This window comes from Aquarana catesbeiana, linkage group LG03, assembly GCF_042186555.1.
Source record: "Aquarana catesbeiana isolate 2022-GZ linkage group LG03, ASM4218655v1, whole genome shotgun sequence".
Lineage (NCBI taxonomy): Eukaryota > Metazoa > Chordata > Amphibia > Anura > Ranidae > Aquarana > Aquarana catesbeiana.
Window position 1 is genome coordinate 50,106,710 of NC_133326.1, and position 24,282 is coordinate 50,130,991.

The following is a 24,282-nucleotide window of genomic DNA, read 5'->3' on the forward strand; positions in this document are numbered from 1 at the left end:
TGCTAGAAGATTTCTTAGAACCCACAAACATATATATACATATTTTTTTTAGCAGAGATCCTGGAGGATAAAATGGTGGTCGTTGCAATATTTTATGTCACACTCTATTTGCGCAGCGGTCTTTCAAACGCAATTAAAAAAAAAACAAAAAGACTTAAAAGTGAATTAAAAAAACAAACAGTAAAGTTAACCCAATTTTTTTGTAGAATGTGAAAAGATGTTATGTCGAGTAAATAGATACCCAATACGTCATTCTTTACAATTGCACACGCTCATGGAATGGCGACAAACTACAGTAATTAATCTCCATAGACCACACTGTTTAGTGCTACAGAGGAGGTCTTGCGCTAGAATTATTGCTCTCACTCTAATGATGGCATCCATACTTCACATGTGGTTTGAACACTGTTTACTTATGCGGGCGCAACTTGCACATGTGTTCGTTTCTGCAAGCTCGGAGGGATAGGGCGCTTTAAATTGTTCCTTTAAATTTTTTTTGATCACTTTTATTGCTAATACAAGTAATGTAAATATCCCTTGTAATAGAGATAAGCATGACAGGTTCTCTTTATTGAGAGATCTGGGATCAAAAAGACTGAAAAAAAGATACTTGGGTTATCCCAGCTAGCTGTGGTATTTATCATCTAAGTAATGATGTACATTTACATTTAGGTGGCCAAATGTATTGTTTATAAAACTTTTCAATAAAAACCTAAAAAAAGAAACATGTCATGGAGAAAAACATGTAGGCAGCCATTGTTTGCTGTCACGCTGACCAATGTATTTCAATACTTTGAGACATTGACCTGTAACAAGAAATCAAATAAGGACTTTTGACCTATATACCTTTTCCAGCTTGATGACTCTGGATGTAATGAAGCCATGGCTCAGCATAACAACTAGGCAACTGGCATGTTCACAAGAAGACAAGCAATGGCAGCTCCCATCTATCTAATGGCAGGTTTGCGTTAAAGGAGTGTTACACTTTTTTGGGATGTGAAAACCCCCATCACAGACCTTCCAATGTGGACTTATTGTGTCTCTGCACTTGGAGCATTTGCTGATCACTTCTTCACAGAAGTGGCAAAGCAAGTCCAAAGCTGCTTCCACACTCTCTCGGCTACTTGGTATTTTCCATGAGCCAGTTCTGGCACTGAAAGTAACAGGATTCTGAACCAACACAACAAAATTGCCATGCAGCTCAATGTGCTACAGCAGAGTTAGATCTGTTTTTTTTTTTTTTGCGCAAGTCTGGAAACAGCCTGGTGGTGGTGGCCTCGGATCAGACATGCTGGACCCTTCAAGTTTTTTGTGTAAAGAAAAAAAAATGCTTTTGGAGAAGTTTTGCAACACCTGGTTCCCCTGAACAGACTTTACCTGCTCTTCACCCTATCAAATTAGGTTGGAGGATCCAGATGTTCAGACTTCATCATCATAATTTAAAGTAGAACTATAGGCAAAACTTTATTTTCTTCATTTTGGATAGAGTAAGGGAGGGTTATAAGCCCTGTCGGATTTTTTTTTTTTTTTGCCATCTGTGTCCCATTGCATGTCCCTTCACTTCCGGTCCCATAGCCAAACTAATCGGAAGATTTCCCTTTTATTACTTTTCTGGGGACAACACAAAATTTGGGATTTTTTTTAACTTTTATTTTCAATGATAATGGTAAACAGGTCAAATAGAGAGTGTGAATCTCCTTAATGGAGACAGACAGTAATAAAAACTGACGTGTTCTAATCCCTCTCCCCTGTAGCCAAAACTAAAAAACAGTTTTGCCTTTAGTTGTACTTTAATGCTCCCGTCACACTAGTGACTCTGATGTCACTTCCCCTATAGGCCAATATCTTGCCCTTTGTTTGCCACACTTTTGAGCCAGGCAGGGGGCACTGTCCTGGGAGCACTGATCGTAAACCCCACTTTAACTTCTTCTATTCCTACTGCTTCTCTACCCAATGATCTTCCAAGCTACTTCTTGCTTCTAAGTTGGTTCAAATTATTCATGATTTCTATTTACAATCACAAATATCTAAGTTATGCACCAGTTATACTTATTTTTTCAAGAAATCTGGTGTTCTGTTCTGTGTGCCTTTCTTTCCATGAAAATAGGCAACATATATCAAGGACACATGCTGCTGCGCACAGACTGTTATGCTTTGCATTTCCATTTATGCCTTTGTCTTTATTGTACCACCTGCAACGGTTTTCTCTGTATACTACTGATTTTTTTACATGGGCACAACCTGTCTGACTTAAATAAAGAATTGTTAAAAAAAAAAAAAAAAAAAGAAGAAGAAAAGAAAAAATTGCTCTTAAGCATTCCAACTCGCCAGTAAAAATTGCATTCTTTTAAATAAATGAGCTGATAAAAATGTGTCATTTCTTTTCCTCTATGAAAACTACTGGTTAAACCATTACATATTAAAGAAGCCTACAGATGTTAGAAGCCAGTCACTGAGAATGGCCTGATTGGGTGATAATCTAATGCGGGGGTCAGCAACCAGTAGATCGCGGACAGGTGACTGACCATTCCAAAGAATTAAACTGAGTGCAATGCAGGGGGACTACTTGTAAAGTTGGAGCTATAGTAGGGAACAAGAGCCACATAAGCCAATGCCTCCTCTGTAGTGCTGGCTCCTGTCTCATGCAGAGTGATACCAATTGCACTCCCCCTCTTATCCCGGCTAGTGGTCTCCAGAGTGGTTCAAGCAGCAGAAAAGAGATCTTCAGGTCAGTGTGAAGCAATACACTGGGCATAATAGTATAGGGTTGCTTTCACACTGATGTGCTGCGGTTTACTCACACCACAGGTGCAGTGCAGTGTACCTGCAGCTTTGCTGCGCTTAGCAATAGACATCTTTTATATCCTGCTGTTTTACCACCCCCCAACTTTTTGTGTGAATGAGCCCTAGGGGTGCCGCTGTCTAATGCAACTAAGGGCTCATTCATAATTGCAGCAGGCACTGCTGCTCCTCTGAAAAGCGATACGAATATGTGTTAATAGGTGTTGAGGAGGCGATTTGTTGCCTCCTCACCACCTGATTTAAATCCATGATTGCTGTGCAGTGCACACGATTGTGACACTCTAATATGGCAATTAGAGTTTTAAATCAAGTGTGAGGAGGCGACACTTTGCCCGGTGATCTTGGACTTCTCCCATGTTGTTCAAGTAGTTCTCCACCTCCCGCCTACCCCGGATCTAATGTGTAGAAGGCACAAGAAGTTGCTGCTCTGTGACATGGCTTGAAAGCAATGACAATTAGGTTAGAACTGCTTATGTAATCACTATAGTTTTTTGAGTCCTGATAAATCAGGGTTGGGGGGACATCTAAGGTGCAAGTTACCCCTCCCTTCTCCATGAAATCTAATCCAAGGGTATTCAAGTAAATGAAGGCAGTCAGATCATAACACATCCAACCAGTCTCTACTGTCTTTGGCCAGCATTAGTGTCAGTGCACATTATATAGGCTAAATTGCATATTACCTATATAAAAAGTACATGTGATATGACTGACATAATCACATGTACCTTGAAATACTGTACGTGACCAGCTAATTTCACAGTCAAAGACCTAATCTGCCTAAAAATGTGATGTTTGCCCTCACTCAGTCTACTTTATCTGATTGTACATATAGAAAAACAGGTAAAAATCGACTGCCTTTTAGCAGAAAGGTTTTTTTTATTCTTGGCTGTAACATGCTGGGGTGAAGAATGGACACACACAGGACGCAAGATTCAACATGCAGCATATTGGGAAGGCAATCAGAGGCTTCACAGTAATAAAGATGGGTTGTGCTTTTATTCTAAAATATCACATGGTTAGGTCATTTGGCCATTTGATATAGATGTTGCTGTATAAATCGATTAAGGACCGGCTACAGACGTGTCTCACTTATAAAACCACAATACACATTGTTTCCTTCTCTTGCAGTTTAGTTTTAAAAGTCAGATTATAGCAGCTGTTATTTCACTGTTTACTTTTATATCTTGATCTATCAAATGACCCATACAAACAGGCTACTACAAACTGCCAATGACTGTTTTTCATAAATTAAATAAAAACATGTCAATTGAAATACTGAATTTCTTAGCCAAGTAGCATCCTGAGCCCCTGCGAGAGCTCTATGATAGAATCCTGAGTAGCACAATGACAGCTGCAGGCTTTAGGTCTGCCAGACTTGGTAATTTGGAAGGACACTAGGAAAATGATGAATACAAAAATCCCAAATCAAACTATAGCAGGAACAAATTTTGAGGCAAACAATCATATAACGCAGACGTACAAATAGTTTAAAAAGCTCCCGACAAACATTTGCATACAAATTCAGTTTTTCTAAGTTATCTTTCAATATACATTTTATATATTGTACCCAATGTCGATGCTAGGACAATGTCAGATGACACAATAGGGTTGATTTACTAAAACTGGAGAGTGCAAAATCTGGTTCAGCTCTGCATAAAAACCAATCAGCTTTCAGTTTTTTTTTTATTCATCAAAGCCTAAATTAAACAAGCTGAAGTTAGAAGCTGATTGGCTTCAATGCACAGCTGCACCAGATTTTGCACTCTCCAGTCTTAGTAAATCAATCCCCGAGTCTATGCTAGGACAATGTCAGATGGCACCCTATGTCAATTCTACAACAATATCGGATGGCACACCATGTCTATGCTAGGACAATGTCAGGTGGCATCCCATGTCTATGCTAGGACAATGTCCAATGGCACACCATGTCTATGCTAGGACAGTGTCCAATGGCACACCATGTCTATGCTAGGACAGTGTCCAATGGCACACCATGTCTATGCTAGGACAGTGTCCAATGGCACACCATGTCTATGCTAGGACAGTGTCCAATGGCACACCATGTCTATGCTAGGACAGTGTCCAATGGCACACCATGTCTATGCTAGGACAGTGTTCAATGGCACACCATGTCTATGCTAGGACAGTGTCCAATGGCACACCATGTCTATGCTAGGACAGTGTTCAATGGCACACCATGTCTATGCTAGGACAGTGTCCAATGGCACACCATGTCTATGCTAGGACAGTGTCCAATGGCACACCATGTCTATGCTAGGACAGTGTTCAATGGCACACCATGTCTATGCTAGGACAATGTCAGGTGGCATCCCATGTCTATGCTAGGACACTGTCCAATGGCACACCATGTCTATGCTAGGACACTGTCCAATGGCACACCATGTCTATGCTAGGACAATATTGGATGGGGGATCCACAGCACTAGCTTTAAGCCACTGTGTTAAATTATATTCTCTGGAAACCTGTTTTTTCCACTTAACTCTGCAATGCTGAATACATTTCTGCTTCAAGCGCAGAGTTTTTGTACTTTAATAATAATGATAAAAATATACAGAACATCTGTTTATGAAGGATATGTACATACTATACAGTACAAAAAACGCTGTGTGTTCTTCTTACCAGGATCATTGTGCGAGTGTGGAACTACAAACACCTGAAGAGGTTCAGTCTCCCATTCATTAGGATCATATGTGATGTCAAATCCTTGTTTCCAAACCCCTCCATCCACATTATCAAAAGGCAACTGTGTGTAAATATCCAGCATCTGAAAAATATTGCATACATTGATTTACATAAAACCGTAAAAAAAAAAAAAAAATAAGTGCGTACACTATATTACACAAAGTATTGGGATGCCTACCTTTTCACGCACATAACCTGGCATCTCAGCCTTAGTCTGTAGGGTTAGATATTGAGTTGGCCCACCCTTTGCAGCTACAATAGCTTCAACTCTTCTGGGAAGGCTGTCCACAAGGTTTAGGAGTGTGTCTATAGGAATGTTTGACCATTCTTCCAGAAGCGCATTTGTGAGGTCAGGCACTGATGTGGACAAGGTGGTCTGGCTCTCAGTCTCGTCTATAATTCATCCCAAAGGTGTTCTATTGGGTTGAGGTCAGGACTCTGTGCAGGCCAGTCAATTTCCTCCACTCCAAACTCGCTCATCCATGTCTTTATGGACCTTGCTTTGTGCACTGGTCCAAATAATTTGGTGGAGGGGGGATTATGGGTGTGGGGTTGTTTTTCAGGGGTTGGGCACAGGAGCCCTGACCTCAACCCAATAGAGCATCTTTGGGATGAAGTAGAGTTGAAAATGCGAGCCAGGCCTTCTCATCCACATCAGTGTCTGACCTCACAAATGTGCTTCTGGAAGAATGGTCAAACATTCCCATAGACACACTCCTAAACCTTGTGGACAGCCTTCCCAGAAGAGTTGAAGCTGTTATAGCTGCAAAGGGTGGGCCAACTCAATATTGAACCCTACGGACCAAGACTGGGATGCCAGTAGAGGTCAAGTGTGCGTAAAGGCAGGTATCCCCATACTTTTGACTATATATATATATATATATATATATATATAAATAAATACAATCTAATCTCAAATGGAGGTGATTGCAGATTCACATTTGAAAATTGCAAAGAATGCTGGCACCTATCTGTTCCTCCACATGAGGCTGGACGGTCAGCTGCTGATGAATCTCAGTGGCCACTGTTTTGATTGATTTTAGAAACAGAATTAAAGTTGAACTCTAGGTGTGATTTGTGTTGTATACGTACCTTGGTACAGTGCAAGTATGTGTATCTAATATTTGATCGGTCTCTGGGGAAGTGGATGATTACTGTAATAGTTAGCACTACTACAGTGATAACCAATATCTTCCAGGATCTGTGCCAAGCAGCTCACCCTCTGCACACTGACCACAGGGGATCTGTGTGCAGAAACAGCCCACACAGAATCTGAGCAGGACCCAAATCACTGCAGTAGTGCCATTCAGAACCCCCAGAGGGGAGATACTGAAATAAATGATATCCTGCTAATAAGCAGCATCTTTGTAACATTTCCCAGTGCAGCTTGGCTGACATAATAGAAAAAAGTGTTTTGCTTTATTATTTGCTTAGTACAAAGTGCAGCGGATGTAATAGATTATGGCAACCAAATATAAGCTTTGGTTGAAGCGGAGTTCCCGTCTCCCAAACAGTTTTTTTTTTAAAGACTGCTCTGTAACTGTCTCAACCTGTAAATAAACATTTCTAACATGTCATATTTTTTGTGCTTTTACTTTCTTTAAAAATGGTTAGTTACTTACTGATCTGAAGCCCTCTCGTATTCATTTCCTGGATTTCTGTGCAGCTGCCTACCCATAATGCACCACCAACACCAAATCACGCACATGCTCAGTAATGCCTCTATATTAATATATATATATATATATATATATATACACACACATACATACATACATACATACACATACATACATATATATACACACACACACACACACATATACTTGATATAGTGATAATGTGTAGCCCGTGCTGAGACCGTAAAACATTGAGCAGACTTGCAATGTAACTGTGTGCAGGAACAGAGAGGAGCTGTCAGAATTCATCAGTGATGTTGTCAGGGGCGGGTGGCACCGAGCATATTGGGCTTCTTAAGAAAGGGGGCGGAGCCGCATACACGTAGCGGTCCGCACTGACCCCATTCTTTTGGCTGGTGTTCGATAGCTGCTCGGTCCCGCCCACACCCGACATCACCGAATTCTGACAGCTCCTCTCTCTCCCTGCATACGCGAGATTTATTTCAGCAGTAGGTGATTCACAAAGAGTCATGGGATACCAGACGCCGCTATCCCATGAACACTTGAGAATCACCTAGTGAGGCAATCGCAAGGCAGAAGTAACGTTAAAATACAAAAAACAGGTATTTATAATCAAAAAAAAAAAGGCTATTGTGAAAACTAGGAGCTAAGGGCATGCAGCACAGCCAAAGAGAAAAAAATGGGTGTAACTCCGCTTTAATAAGATTATATTATACTGCTGAAGACTCACTATTTGATAATTCGATCAGCCATAATAAACCATATTTTTGTTGATTATTTATGTAAAATAAACATCTCCATGTTTCTTTTCTCCTTCTCTTTCTTTCTTCATTTAATATGGAGACGATGAGCTATGAAAAAAGAGAACGCTGCAAAAAGAGCATATAAAAAAAAAGCTCTATATATAATCCTTTTGTATGCGCCACAAGACAATATGGATAATCCATAATGCCAAGTGACACTTCTGTTAGAACTTTGACGAAGTATGTCACTGCATGTAAAAATAAACCATGTCACTCGTACACAGAACCCACCAGCTTAAAGTGGACTTCACACTAAGCGCTGGTTCACACAGGGGCAACACGACTTACAGCGCGACTTAGCAAGGCGACTTCAGCGCGACTTCAGCGCGACTTGGGGCGACTTACAAGGCGACTTCAAGTCGCCTCCAAGACAGGCGACTTTCCAGTGGCCAATCAAACTACAATCCGCTCTGGGGGAGGGAGGGGTTTGCTTGAAAAAAACATCTTCTCTTCCTGTGAAGTCGCTTCACTATAGACCACGATCCGACTTGTAGGCGACTTCCATTGAAATCAATGGGTACAAGTCGCCTACAAGTCGCCTTGAAGTAGTACAGGGACCTTTTCTGAAGTCGGAGCGACTTCAGTAGCGTACATATAGACGGCTCTCATTCACTTACATGGACTTTCAGATGTCAAGCGACTTGAGGTCTGACAAGTCGGATCCCAAGTCGCGGTAGTGTGAACCGGCACTAAAAGTCAAGGTCTGCACTGTCACCCCCCCCCCCCCTCCCCATCCTACGACCCTCACCCCCCCCATCCTACAACCCTCACCCCCCCTACGACCCTCGCCCCCCCCATCCTACGACCCTCACCCCCCCATCCTACAACCCTCACCCCCCCTACGACCCTCACCCCCCCATCCTACGACCCTCACCCCCCCATCCTAAATCACTGCATCATGCTGTAAAAACAAAAAACACACCTTATTTGAGCGATTTTCCCTCAATTTGTGCCTCGTTGACACAGACAGCAGTATTAAAAAAAAAAACAAAAAAAAACAAACCCTAATGTGGGGGTTAAAGCTTTCCTTTACTGCACTAGTAACAAGCTGTCACAGGGACAGGAACCAGCAGGAAATGGCAGCAGAATACAAGATAAAGTGGCTGGAGCTATACTTGACCAACTTGACTATACTTGCTCCTGCAAGCAAATTTACAGGAGATAAAACCCTACTTCACCATTTGTATATTCCAATTCAATCTACAGAGAAACTGGTGGAGATTCTATAATTCGTTATAGGCAAACCATGTTTACCTATAAAGCATCAGCCTATCTCATTGTACTCTATAAGTTTAAGGAAATTATAACGATACAAGGATCAACTACCAAATAATATAAGTGGTAGAGCCTGCCTTCTAGAGCTTGAAAACTAAGGGAACTGGTTATTTCCAAAGTATGCATGTTTTTCTCATTAAAAATAATATACAGTTAAATATATATTATCCCATTTTTGGCAAACTTTTTTTTTTTTTTTTTTTACCTGTAAATCGGTTTTCTTGCCTTTATTTGCTACAGCAAACTGACAGTCCTGGGGCGATATAGAATAGAAGCTGGGCCGAGGGTCTGGTGGAATGACCCAACTCCCATTAGATGTGTGATACGGGATCAGGATTGGTTGTCCATCTGCATTTGCTGTTAACTCTAGAACGGAATCCTTAATGTGGCTGATGATTTCATGGTTCTCCTCCAAGAGCTGCTCCAGTTGCTCTATCCGGTTCTGCAGGACAGAAATCTGGCTCTAGATTTGAGGAAAACAGGCAAAATGTTTAAACAGTTCTAACTGATAATGCTTTTGAAGAATCTTGAAAGGAGCCAAGTCCTAAAATATAAATATTGCATACAGTCAATATCCTGGAAACAAAAGGGATCCTGTTAGAAGACAAGAATAAAGCTGGCCATACATGGGTCAAAATTTGGCCAGTTCAGCAGGGAAAAGGCCAAGAATCGATCCATCTATGGACAGGCTGATTGCACCAAAGTCGATCCATCCGAGTTTTTTTTTCACATGCGATTTCCGCTGCTAGCAGTAATCATTGTGTTCTGCCAGCCAGGAACGCGCCCCAGGCTGGCAGAACACAATTGCGTTGCAGGAGACATTCCCCCCTTAACATTGAGTGTGTTGATGGGGGAATCAAGCAATTTTCTTTCCTTCCACCCATAGTGGAAGGAAAGACAATTGAATCATCTACAGGCTCCTTCAAAAGAAGAAGTATGGGCAAACCTATTTTGGTTGTACTTCCCCTATGGATCACAGGAGTGCAGTTTGTTCCGCACTCTTGTGACTCGTTTTCAGCCAACGGTGGGCTAAAGCCTGCTGTTGACTGGCGTCACTCAACCGGTCCTAGGCTCAGGAAAAATCCCAACTTTCAAGTCGAGATCCACAAAGATGCCTGGACCAGCAGCTGGCTCAGCCTCTTAGCAAGTCGCTTTGAGCCTGAACCAGCCATTCCTGCCCCTTCTACAGCCCAGCGCTCCAGTGAGGAAGAGCAGAGATGAAGAGCAGAGGCTCTCTGCAGACTAAAGACAGACAGCAGAGCAATCAGCGGTGTTTGGTCGCTCAGTTCTTGGCCTTAGATGCAGCAGAGGACAGCTGCCGCTGGGATCAGTGCTGCAGCCATCTAGGGGAGTATGATTTTTTTTTTTTTTTTTTTTAGTCATACTTCCTTTTTAAGCTGTACAATGGATAATCTCTAACAGCCTTTCTCATGCAGGTTTCCGTGTAACCCCAAAGTTCCCCCAGAGGTTGCTAGGGGTTCCTCGAGCAGTGGGCAATTTTTCTAATAATTTTCGCTGAACTTTTACATTATTATTACAACCGTCCTGTGAGCTGCAGACATACAAATTAGTAGGGGTGGAAAGCGGAATGTTATTTCAAGGGTTGCTCCATTTAAAAAGGTTGAGAAAGGCTGCTCTAACAGTTCTTCTGCACTGGAAAAACATTTATTCCCATGTGGAATGTTTTCCAAAACAGATAATGATGCAGGAAGAAAGTAAGATAATGAAGAGAATATGACATTACCACAACTCTCACTCCCCAGTTTCAGGTTTGCCATGAGCATAATACAAGCACATACAAAAAAAAAAAAAAAAGTGCCAGAACCTATACTTTTTCTAATGACCAGATTGGCAGTTTTTTTTATATCCATACACAAAAGTTTTGCCTTTCATTTCTATTTTAAACTGAATGGGTTGTTTTACTAGGTGATTGTTTACAATCACCTTTGATTTTTTAATGAACTATACTTGAGAGAGATAGATCTGATTGTCCTGGGCAACACATACAATTTTTTTTTCCAGACAGCGGCTACTGTCAAAATGAAGTAAAATTCCAAAGGACCTCTATGCATACTGTGAAAATGTTAGGAAAAGTAATATTTGAAACTGCTAGAACACAATTGTACATGGCTATGAATGAACTTGCATAGAATATGGAATACCTGATATTTGTGTAACTTTGCTTTACATCAGTTGCTTCATTTAGCAAGGATATAGCAAAATAAAAGCTATAGCTGAATAAACCTTTAGGCACCACAAAGCACCAAATAGTAGCGTTTCCTCCCCAACCCAACATGACCCTGACCTATTGCCAGCCCCAGGGCAGAGCAGAGGATGCCCGACCATCTCAAGGTACATGTGACACTGTCTGGTACACTGCTGTCCAGAAGTAAAGGGTCTCTTTAACAAAGTCTGCTGTTTGTAGGAAAAACAGCATCTCCAATATAACCTCAATTTTTTTTTTTTAGAGCTTCCAATTTTCCAGAGCATATTTACTTGAGAATTTTATTAAAACCTCTTTTTATAAACCATGTCATAAAAAGAATGTAATTTATGTACAGCAGTTCTTTAATACCCTATTGAAAAAATACATTCAGCAGACAAACCTTGCTTTATGGAAGCAATTTCTCTTTGAAAGTGCAATGCAGGAGTAAAACATTTACTGTCCTCCAACTGCACCCTATACCAAATCTTAATTGCTGTATCAAGGATGAAACTTCAGGATCGAGGCTTCTCTTATCGTACAAGAAGAAAAGGAGGTCAGGCAGAGGTGTATGGGAAAACAGGCATTATGTAAGAGAACACACACATCACAGCAGAAAATGTGTCACTGCTCCATGAAAATGAAATATGGAGATTAGAAGCTGTTTTAAGTGGAAACAGCGAAGGTCACAAATGCATCATTTCCAAAAGCTTGCCTAGACTCTTACAGTGAGGCTATGAGGCGAATGTAATTATACAGAGTTCCAAATCCACGCTACAGTGTAAATATTTTATATCTGTATAATGCAGAATATATAAATAGGCATTGCCATAGAAGGAGGGCATTTTAGGAGAGGCTGAAAGAATATCCCTGTCATAGCTCCATAAGCAGCTGACCTTCATTCATTCTCTAAAAGTCTTTCATGCAATTATGTGGTAACATTTAATGGCTAAGCAGTGCTCAGATCTCTTCGTACCCTGGGAAAGTTGCCTCCGTTCTGTCTCCTGGGAGGGTCGTGTTGCACCTTGTCCAGCATAAGATACAAAGAGAAGACGGCCACGCAAAAGATGGCCGCTCCACACACAGTAACCTGCTTCTTCAGTTTCATCCCTGGGAGCTCAAGGAACAGACCTGAAATAGATCACAAACAGGGAGAGATGTGTTAAAAACCTTCCCAACCACGTCTTTTTTCCACAAAACCTTAGCTATTCAAATTGATCTGCAGAGAATTCAGCTCCATTTAAAGGGCTCCTGTCACCTACAGAAAAATGAACTGCAGCTCAAATCCCGCAAGTCTCTGTGGTTTTATGTGCCGGTCGATTGAGATCGTCAATGCTCCCCACATGGAACAAACAAGTCGGCCGAACTCCAATGACATCAGCTTTCGCAAAGCTTTATCATTCCATGAATTAGATTCCAGGACTCTTCTATGATCTAGTACTGAAATAGTCAAGCATTGAAAGGCTGGTGTCATTGGCAGAAGTGGGACAACTTGTTCACACCTACTGAAAACAGACAGACATGTTGTAGGCTAGGCCAGTATTGATAAGGTCTATAGTTATGCTCTTGGAAAGAATAAATGAACAACCTGTTTCACTAGCAAGGCTCTTGGGTGAAGAAATAGGAATGAATGCCTAAACTCGGGGTAAACCTGTATGTCTCATCATTAGTGCAGAGCATACACTGGGAGTATTCTGGGCTCCTTTGGGCAGAAAAGGAGAACATAAAACACAAAGTTCATAAGCTATGACAATCATTATTTGAAATGAGGACAGTTATTTCCAGCAACAAGATCTGAAACCAAAAGTCATATGGCTAAAAAATAATTAATTAATTATGTATTACATATGCGTTATAGCTTAGTGAATTGAGCCCACTGTCTTTCAGAAGCCTTTTTATCCATGTGATATCTGTGATTTCATTGTGATGCTGAAAAGCTCACAAGTAATTCCACAGTTCTTTACAAAGTCCACGGTTTCCTCGATGTTCTCAGTTGTTCTCTTACAGCACTTAGGCACGGCTCACATTGATGCGACAAATCGCTCTGACTTTGGAGCACTTGTCGCATCAGAATTCGGACCACATTCTGTGCAATGGAACCGTTCTAGTCATTGCAACTTTAGTCGCTCCGACAAAAAGGTTCCTGCAGTTTTGGTCTGACTTCGGAATGACTTGAACTGACTTCTTTTAAAGAAGTTGCATGCAAGTCGTGGGCAGTGTGAACCCAGGCAAAAACACGTGCTTCTATGATCTCTGTAACAACAAAGGCCTATTGACTTGCCAACTGTTCTATGATCCCCATAACACCAAAGACCCATTGACTCACCAATGCTTCTATGATCCTTGTAACGCCAAAGACCCATTGGCTCACATAAGCTTCTATGATCCCGTTAACACCAAAGACCCATTGATTCACCAATGCTTCTATGATCCCTGTAACAAAGGCCTATTGACTCGCCAACGGTTCTATGATCCCCATAACACCAAAGACCCATTGACTCACCAGTGCTTCTATGATTTCTGTAACGCCAAAGACCCATTGGCTCACATATGCATCTATGATCCCTGTAACAAAATAGGTCCACTGACACATGAATTTAAACACACGAGCTAAAATGCATGTGTCGTGATTCCCTATATTATAAATAGCATCTGTTCCCATCTCACCACTGTAGCGTGTTTTAAAAAAATACAGCAAACATTTTTTTTTTGTTAATTTTAGTGTGTTGGGAGGCCCATAAAAAGTCAATGGCAAAACATTAAAATGAATGCTACATGCATTTTGAGGAGTTTGCAACAAGTATGGTTGTTGGCACTATCCACTCCAAAGCCTACGTTCATGCATAGATCTATATGGGCTTTACTGTCAGCACCATGTAAAATTAGGAAAGCAATATAATGGCCAAACTATGATACAGAAGACATACACACAAAGAAAAAAAAAAAAAGAGTTCATAGAAGATTCGCCTATATTTGGCCAACTGGGCTTCAGTTCTATGTTGCATTAGCGGGTGGGTGTTCTGCATTGCATCTTAAAGTGATAGTAAAGGCTTGTTTTCATACATTGATTGTTTTTAGGCTTTATTTGTGTGCGCTGCTTTCATCCGCCCTAAGGGTGTTGGAGAAGCGCTACCTCTATGTTAGGTAGATTAGCCGTTTTTGGTAGGCTAAAGTCATTTGTTATTAGACCAATTAGCTTCCAGCATTGTTGTCCATCAGCCAACGGCTGCGCTCTTTACTGCGCCGTTCGGACTTAAAAGGCGCATGCGCGGTTGCGTACCCCTGATGACGTCAGTTGTGACAAAATGGCCGTAGGGTCACAACGTGAAGGCGCTTTGCGCATGCGCGGCTTTTGTTTTAGTAGTGGTGGGTTTTTGTTTTTTTTTTCCACATCCCTGCTAGTGATTTTATGTGGTCGTTTTAATTTCAAAATAAACCAGTCCAAGTTTATCTGCACTATCGGAGTCTCTTTTCTTTTGGAGTATACACAGTTTGCCCTAACCGGACTTCTGGAAAAGCCTGCCCTCTGCTGTGTGGTAACTGCCTCCTGAAATACATCATCCAAGGTGTTTCCTGCTTCTGCTGATTAGCTATTCATCAAAGATGTTGGTGGGACTCCAGCAGCGTTTCCTGTGGCGTTACTCGGTCTTCTAAGCCTGTTTTGACCCCCCTGAATAAGGGCGGTCGCAGGCTTTCCGGTAAGCCTCCATTACCTTACTATCAGGTGACGGGCAGCACCAGTGGTGGAATATAGACCCAGGGTCTTTGGATATCCCTTCCCTCTGGATTTTATTGCACTTTATGGACGGTTTCCACTTAATTTATTATCTCACTTACACGATTAATTATATATATATATATTTTCATTTGCATTATTAACTATTAATTGAATTTTAATAGATTTTTTTATCAAATTAGTCATAAGTCACTTTCAGCACAGTGTTGGTTCACTGTCATATTACACACACTGTTTTTGATATTTTTTCCAGCGCTGCACTTTTCTCTTTTTATATCTATGTTTTGTGCTCTAATATCGGGGTTATAGTGCTCAGCTGCAGGATTTCCTTCACGGTTTCACAACAATACTAATTTTTATTACTCACGCATCGAGCACAATTCTTTCTTTATATATATATTTTTTTGAATAACAAACATATTATCCTTACCTGCAGTAGTTTTGCACAGAGCAGCCTTCTCGGGTCTCCTGTCGGCACTCCTGGCTCCCTCCCTCCTGCCCCCAGAGCATGCAGCTTGCTATGGGGGCACATGAGCAGGAGCGCTCCCTAGACACTTCTCTCTGTGTCCATTCACACACACACAGCCGTGGCTTGGCCCTGCCCCCCTCTCCCCTCATTGGCTCACTAGCTGTGATTGACAGCAGTGGGAGGTGATGGCTCCTGCCTCAGCCAATGAGGAGTGAGAGTCCCTGGAGAGCCAAGGCTGTCGTCCACATTGCTAGAACGCAATGGAACTCAGGTAAGTATTAGGGGGCTTCTGCACAGAGGTGTTTTTTTTTTACCTTCATGCATACAATGCATGAAGGTAAAAAACCTTGAGACTTTACAACCACTTTAAGTTTGACACCTATATCCTGTGCAAGAGGCTTTTTAGGTTTGCGTTTTTAAGTGTATGAATGTGAGCTGGGGGTTGTGCAAATTCTTGCAGTCTTTCTTCAATGAGGAGCCCTTCTGTATGACTGTTCTGCGCATTATACACTTATGACCTTTCCACACCAATAAAAGAGAACTGTGGGTTTTGAAAAAAAGCAAAGATCCACACTCACCTAGGCGGATGCAGCATCGATTCCAGTCCGATCCGAGTAATCAGTCTTCAGTGAGCAGAGAGCAGGTAACTCAGTCTCTGGCTCTCTGCTCTGCCCCTCCAGTGCTCACTGGACTGCTGGGCTGTGGAGGGGGTGGGAGGGGCTGGTTCAGGCTCTAAGCAGCCAACAGAGGCTGAGCCTGCTGCCCCTCAGGCATCTGGGTGGGTCCTGACATTAAAGTTGTGATCCCTCCAGAGTCTGGACCGGCTGAGTGACAGACATTAGCACACTGCTGGCTGAATACGGGTCACATGAGTGCAGAAGGAAGTGCAACCCTTGTGACCTACAGGAGAAAAAGGGTCAAAATAGCTTTGGCCCCATTTCTCCTTCAAGGGGGGGTAAATTAATTTTCATTATCCAATAAAAGTGTGTCTTGCAAATTTTCTCTAAAGGGACTGTCTTGCATAAGGGACGCATTGAGTTTCCAGCGCCCCGCTCTGGATGACAAAACGCCTTATGTAATTGAGAGGGTGTTCTTCAGGCTTATCCAAATATAAAACTTGTCAGTTTGAGGAAAATCATGTTCCTTACACAAAGTTTTGTATCTTTGTGTATTATAAAACCCCATAACACAGATTTTGGTGAGACGCAAGCATAGAGGTTCTGATTCAATCCTGTGGTTATCCTGCAGGATGTTTTTTCTTGGCATTAGGCAGCTATCTTGGTAAATACCCATTTGCACCTTGGCATAGAGCAGGGGTCTCCAAAGTATGGCCTGCGGGCCACATCTTGCCCGCCAAGCCATTTTTTACGGCCCACAGCTGGAGTCTTCAGTCCCCCTGTCAGTTGTGGAACTTGCGCTGCATATTCACCCCAGGCAATATGCAGCGCAGGTCCCGCAATCCCTCCCAGCGTCTCACCCTGTTGGCTGCTGGGACTATGGGCATCCTAGGAACCAATGAAGTGCTTTAGTGCAGACCTGTTGCCACCTCCCGGCTCCTGCCTCGCTGTTAACCAGTAACCAGTGTGTAATACCAGCGGGGCGGGAGTCGGGAGGTGCAGCAGGTCTGCACAGCCAGTGTAATCTATTTTTGAGATGCCGCTGGTAAAGTAAATGTCTGGTAAAGTACATAGGCAAGGGGGAACTGTGAGATGGTTACAAACATGTGGGCGGTGGGCTGAATAGCTCTAATGGGAACACAAACATGTGGGGGGCCAATAGCTCTGATAGGGACACAAACATGGAGGGGGGGGGGGGGGGGGGCTCTGATAGGGACACAAAAATATGTGTTTGTGTGTGTGCATGTAACTGATCTGGCATATGATTGTCTTTTAGACTGTTCCACCTAACACATTAATTTTTTTTTTTTTTTAACTGATGCACATGTAATCTGGGCATCAGTTATTTCACCTTATTGGAACTCTGTTAATTACTTCATATTGCTTTGACAACTTTGGTGACCCCACAATAGGGATAAAACTTTTTCGCAGAAGAGAGTTTAATAAGACTCGTGGCCACTCATTACAATTAGAAGAAAAGAGGTTTAACCTTAAACTACGTAGAGGGTTCTTTACTGTAAGAGCGGCAAGGATGTGGAATTCCCTTCCACAGGCGGTGGTATCAGTGGGGAGCATTGATAGCTTCAAGAAACTATTAGATAATCACCTGAATGACCGCAATATATAGGGATATGTAATGTAATACTGACACATAATCACACACGTAGGTTGGACTTGATGGACTTGTGTCTTTTTTTCAACCTCACCTACTTTGTAACTATGTAACTATGTAACTCATGTCAAATTGTGACAAAATTGGCATTTGCAACTGTTTGGGATTTTAAATTTAGTTACAACGTTAAAATATTTTTGATTTGGTGTATCCATTTTTCTACCATTGAAACTTGCATTATAATATATAATTTTTTTCTTCTGTTTTATTTACCCACCAAAATCTAATCATCTTGACAACACATCAGCCTTTTTTTTCTCTTAAGTATTTACCATTACAGAGGGGAGTGGGTGGGGAAGGATTAAGTACACAGATTATAATGTTTTTTTTGCTTGTTGTTTTTTTGTTCTTTAGTTCTGTGTATTGTGTAAATGTGAAAAACTGCAATTACAAGTAAATCGAAAAAAAATACTATTACCTACAGCCAGTCATGTAATCAAATATATTTCCAAGTATGCCTTAAGTGAACCTTTGCTTTGTCTATTCAGGGTATAGCTACTAGGTGAAAGCCCCCAAAGCCACAAGAACTTATGTAAACCCAACATTTTGTATTCCTGATATGTGGCTGCTGTACTGTGTACTTGTAGGAAAAAGTCTCCTGTTCTCTTTTTATTGCTTCCTTTGTGTGAAATCACTGGTGTTCCTGCCAGTCCCTCTGCTATCCTATCAAAAACTGACCACATCAAACAGGAGAACACCCAGTGGTCAGTTCTCTAGCGTGCTGGGAACTCAGCCTGCGCGTCACTCCTCCCGATACGCATGTCGTCACAATCCAGGGTGCCCCAGGACGTCAGATTGTGACGAAATGCGTGTCGGGAGGAGCGACGTGCTGACGTCATCGCGCTGTGTACCGTAGTGCACAGGTGTTCGTTTTGCCGGCTGGCTTTTATCCTTGCAAGTTTACTTCATACTTGTGTAAGTGTAACCTTTAAATTTTAATAAATGCTTTTTTAATACAATTTACGCTATGGTGAGTTCCTCTTCATTATGGGTTACCTTCTGGCTTCCGATTGAGACTGTTGAATGATCGAATCATCATTTGTTGTGTGTTCTTGCCGCACTAAGTACCTGAGAGCTGTCATCCTCGTCCCTTTGGAACGAGGCCCTGGAGGGGAGTTAATAGCCGCAAGCTTATACTAAGCTTGCCTCTGGTAAGCACGCAATCTATGTGGTGGAGGAACATGAGTCTGTGATGTTGTCACAAGTCATATGAAGAGCACATATGTTTATATCTATGGACTGATTTCATAACTTTTTTGGTGTTGGGAGCAATTTCAATACACTTGTGCATTACTTGCATTTTTTGTGTGATATTTGTAGGGCAGCTCCATCTTCTAATTCCAGATTTTGCGCTATAAACTAAATAAACCCCCTAGGCCCCTTTCAGGCTATGTTCACACATGCTGCGGCCGCAGCTCACAGCATGGGGTCCGGTCCATCCTCGTTCACCGATTCAGGTGCAAATTTTTGCCTCAAGTCGCACAGGATCCTTTTTCAAATGCAGACCGCGACCGTCCATTAAGAGCCAGTCAAACTCTCCTGTCATGCAAATTGGAGGAGGGGAAACCCGCCTCCAATTCACATATATGTGAACCCACCTCACACAGCCTGTCCGATCAGGTCAGCCTGTCAGTTTTTCAGGTGGACCCAATCGGACCCTGCAGTCTCTTCTATGGAGCAGTGGATGTCAGTGGACACATGTCTGCTGATACCAGTCGCCATCCGATTCTGTCCACCAAAAACAGACGGATGGTGGTTTTATTCCCCATCTATCTGGTGGATCAGATGGAAACAGGCAGGCATTCCTTTTCCATTGGACTGCCGCAAAGAGGAGAGCGGTACTGCGTCCATGTGCGCTCTGCATATCGGAGTGGATCGGTCATCCGCCTGCTCAGCGAAGATCCCCTGCAAAGCAAATTCCGCTTAGTGGAGGCGCCGTGTAAAAGGGGCCTTAGTGCTTTGGAGAGGGGCAAATAAACACTATAGAAATACGTGCTTTGTTCAGATTTCATGTCTGAGGTTAACAACCACTTTAAATAAGCTAGCCCTCTTTTTATTCTTCCATTTATTTTTGCTGTAGACCTGATCTATAAGATTTTCTTTTCAAAGCCTTTCTCGTCCTATTATAAAGAGATCTGGTGCAACCCACACCTTGGCCCATAAGCAAATCCCAGCAGAACAGTTTACTGCACAAAATATACAAAGATTAACATAATAAATATATTGCTTTAATAAATACATAAAATGTAGAATACATTTTATACAGGTCTGTACTGGGCAGATTTATCTCTTCAATTTCCAGCAGAGTGTTAATGGCAGCCTAGGGATTGTGTTTCTCACCCGCTCAGTAATTATAGTTCATGGCGGGTAAAACTAATTTACTTGCTTAATTGTTTCTTTTTAAAACATGTGACCCTTGCAGACGCGCAAATGCCCTCTCTGAAAACTGGACGCTCTTCATAGCACAGTTTGCTTTTGCTTTAAACACACAAGACTCCTGAGAACAGCAGAACGTATCGGTCTCAGTTCAAACATCGCTCGTGTCCTACTTTGTTTAATCCCATGTTAATGACAGGCCGGGAGCAGGGGATATTTTTAGCTGGAGCCCTGGATCCGTGACAGAAACATATACTATACAAGACAAGGGTGCTGGCAAGACTAATACCAGCCGCAATGGGGTGTAAAAATCAAGATCATCTTAACAACATTAACATAAGCCAATGTAAAACAAAAAGGATCAAGGAGAACAGAACATGTATACAACCAACACAACATTTAAGGCTCTTAAAGCTGATGGCCAGGTAAACAAGTTTAAATGGGAACTGCATTACCTGGCAAAGGTTTTGAAATTCAATTTAGCCATACTTATGATGCAGGTACTCCTGCCAAATATCACAGCCAGGACAGTGACCTTAACACACCACCCCACCAGCACTTAAGGGGACAACTCGGTCTTCAACCTGTCAGAACTCTATGAGTAATAATAGAGCAGCAGCGCATTCATGTACTCCGCTCTGTGGTCTCCCCTCCCAAAAGAACACTCCTATTGTTGACTGACAGCACTATTCAAAGCAGCAGAGCCCTGATTAGCTGACACGACTAATCATTCCTCTCCCAGTCTGCCGCTGTGCATGAATTACAGCAGGCATCAAGACACATTCGAGATTTATGCTAGGTGTATAATAATAAAAAAAAAACTAATTTTTTTTCAACAGAATAGCTTTGCATTCATTAATACATCATTAACCACTTTCCCTCCAGAGCGGTGTTTTGCACACATTAAAAATCAGCATTTTTGGCTACAAGATTACTCATCCCCCACCCCTGCCAAAAAAAAAAAAAAAAAAAGGAGTATATCATTTTTTGAAAGCAGAGGCCCTGTACAGACGGGGCCAAAAGTTTTGAGAATGACACAAATATTAATTTTCACGAACTTTACTTTAAAATTAATTGCAAAGTCCCTCTTTGCCATGAAGATGAACTTATTCCCACAGTTCAGTACAGTTCATTCAGCTGCGGGATCGGGGCACCACCAGTGCAGAGCTTGCTCAGGAATGGCAGCAGGTAGGTGTGAGTCCATCTACATGTACTGTGAGGAGAAGACTTTTGGAGGATGGCCTGGTATCAAGAAGGGCAGCAAAGAAGCCACTTCTCTCCAGGAAAAACATCAGGACAGACTAAAATTCTGCAACAAGTACAGAGATTGGACTGCTGAGGACTGGGGTCATTTTCTTTGATGAATCCCCTTTCCAATTGTTTGGGGCATCCGGAAAAAATCCTTGTCCAGAGAAGAAAAGGCGAGCGCTACCATCAGTCTGGTGGCATGCCAACAAAAAAGCATCCTGAGACCATTCATGTGTGGGGTTGCTTCTCAGCCAAGGGAGTGGATTTATTTACAATTTTGCCTAAGAACACAGCCTTGAATAAAGAATAGTACAAAAACATCCTCCGAGAGCAACTTCTCCCACCATCCAACAACAGTTTGGTGACGAACAATACCTTTTCCAGCATGATGGAGCACCTTGTCATAAGGCAAAAGTGATAACCAAGTGGCTTGGGGAACAAAAACATCAACATTTTGGGTCCATGGCCAGGAAACTCCCCAGCCCTTAATCCCATTGAGAACTTGTGGTCAATCCTCAAGAGGCAGGTGAAGAAATAAAAAAAACCCCACAAATTCTGACAAACTCCAAGCATTGATCATGCCAGGGAGAATTGCAGGTCTTGAAAAAGAAGGATCAACACTGCAAATATTGACTCTGTATAAACGTCATTGTCAATAAAAGCCTTTAACACTTATGAAATGCTTGCAATTATACTTCAGTATACCATAGTAACATCTGACAAATAGATATAAAAACACTGAAGCAGCAGACTTTGTGAAAATGAATATTTGTGTCATTCTCAAAACGTTTGGCCATGGCTGTTGAATAAAAAGGTGGCAGTTTAAATTTTTATCACAATATTTGCGCACCTATTTATCCAAACTATAAAAAATAATATATATATATATAAATCATACTTTTCTCGCTTTTTTTTTTAATATACACTAAAATTAATTCTAGTGCACACAATAGAATAACACATTTTCACAAAAAATTAAAGGATGAGGTAGCATGGAGTAAATAGATCCCAAACATGTCAGACCTCAAACCTGTGTGGGTTAACCACACAGGTTTGAGGGGGCCCCCAGCTAAAGACACAGGGCTCCTTTGACCATCCCATTAATAGGGCAAGAGAGGGGGGAAAACCTAGCCCCCATAGAAGCTCCACACCTCGAAAAGTAGTATACACCCCACATAAAGAGGAGTCTACAATTACTGCTTCTTGCATGCAAGAGGAGAGAGAGAGAGAGAGAGAGAGAGAGAGAGAGAGAGAGAGAGAGAGAGAGAGAGAGAGAGAGAGAGAGAGAGAGAGAGAGAGAGAGAGAGAGAGAGAGAGAGAGAGAGAGAGAGAGAGAGAGAGAGAGAGAGAGAGAGAGAGAGAGAGAGAGAGAGAGAGAGAGAGAGAGAGAGATTATACACACACTACACCTATGTGATAAGTTCTCTTTATGGAGATATCAGGGGTATATATCAGACCCCTAATATCTCCCCTGTCCTCTGCTCTAGTCAATCGAGCACAGACTTGCACTCCTAGTTTTCTGGTACAAAGAATTTACTCAATTTTTTTTAAAGGACAACAAAGCAGCATCCAATTTGCTATGCAGGGGCTTGGAGTGGCAGTATAACTCATGGTAAGACGGTCACGCTCCCAGTTTTCTAGTTGAGATTGCCACAGTCATGAACTGGAAGTCGAGTGTTTACTGTTCACACTTTTGCAGAAGAAATAATAGTTCTCCAATTCCCTCCCACTTGCTATCCTGATGTCATCTGTTATGGTCCTGGATCCTGGGAGGGACTGAGAACTACTGAGGGGGCATGGCAGTGGGTGGGTGGGAGTGTTGCCACGCAAGTACCAAAAAAGTGATCAAGTGGTTTACATAAAAGTGGGAAGATGACACAAGCTTGAGACTTCTGCTGCGGTCATGAGCTTGTTTTAACCAATTGAGATCCTGCCCGTACTACACACATCTAAAGAGCTCAAGTCGTTAAATGTATTTTTTTTTTTTTCTGTTTCAATCATTCTTATTCAGTTTTAATAGGTAGCCAACATGCAAAAGTTCCACCAATGCAGGGGCTAGCTTTGACAGATGTAACAAAAGTTAGCTTACAAAGGCAGGCAAGAATAAGGCAGTGTAAATATGAAAGAAAAACAAGAACTGGCACAGCAGCAGTAAAAGGGCCTATTCGTTAAGCCATGGAGGGCCAAGGGGTCCTGGGGAGATTCCCCACAACAACGGGGCATCCCCTGGGCCCGCCAATATACATAAACATATTGAATAAGCATTTGGCCACAGAGGACCAGCCCGCTCCAGTCTGCCAAGTCTATCTCAGTTGCTGTGTTGTCTTTGTTTTTAAAACCAGTCTGATGGAGAAAATAATTTATAGACTATATATATTCATATCAATCCGTTTAACCTATGCATCAAAAGGGTCGCTCTGGAGATCCTAGGATGTTTGTTAGCCTAGATGAACTGAAAGATTCTATTCTGGAGCAGGCAAAGAATATGTGACTGAACCCACACCAGGAGGATGAAAACATAATATAAAAGTTTGGGCAAAATGGTCATTTTTATTTTTTATTCAATCTATCCAGGACAAATGCAGTAACTGTCAAAACTGCATAAGCACTGATAAGAAGCAATGGATAGTAATTAGATGCTAATAGAGAGGAATAGGAAGGGGTCAGCCAAATACCAAGACAGTCAATAAGGGAGAACGCCCATCAGAAGAGAAATTGGGACTGTAAGCAAGTACCTG

General features: G+C 42.0%; 1 protein-coding gene across 3 annotated transcripts in view; it reads right to left on the reverse strand.

Annotated features, from left to right (window-relative positions):
- Positions 1-24,282, reverse strand: part of MAN2A2 (mannosidase alpha class 2A member 2) — a 218,864-nt gene that overhangs the window by 96,818 nt on the left and 97,764 nt on the right. For all 3 annotated transcript variants that reach the window (XM_073618510.1, XM_073618511.1, XM_073618512.1), the window contains exons 2-4: positions 12,403-12,557; positions 9,429-9,686; positions 5,443-5,587 (exon numbers count right to left, since the gene is read on the reverse strand). In XM_073618510.1, the coding sequence (XP_073474611.1) occupies positions 5,443-5,587; positions 9,429-9,686; positions 12,403-12,534 (535 nt within the window). In that variant the 5' untranslated portion in view covers positions 12,535-12,557. The remainder of the gene's footprint in view (positions 1-5,442; positions 5,588-9,428; positions 9,687-12,402; positions 12,558-24,282) is intronic.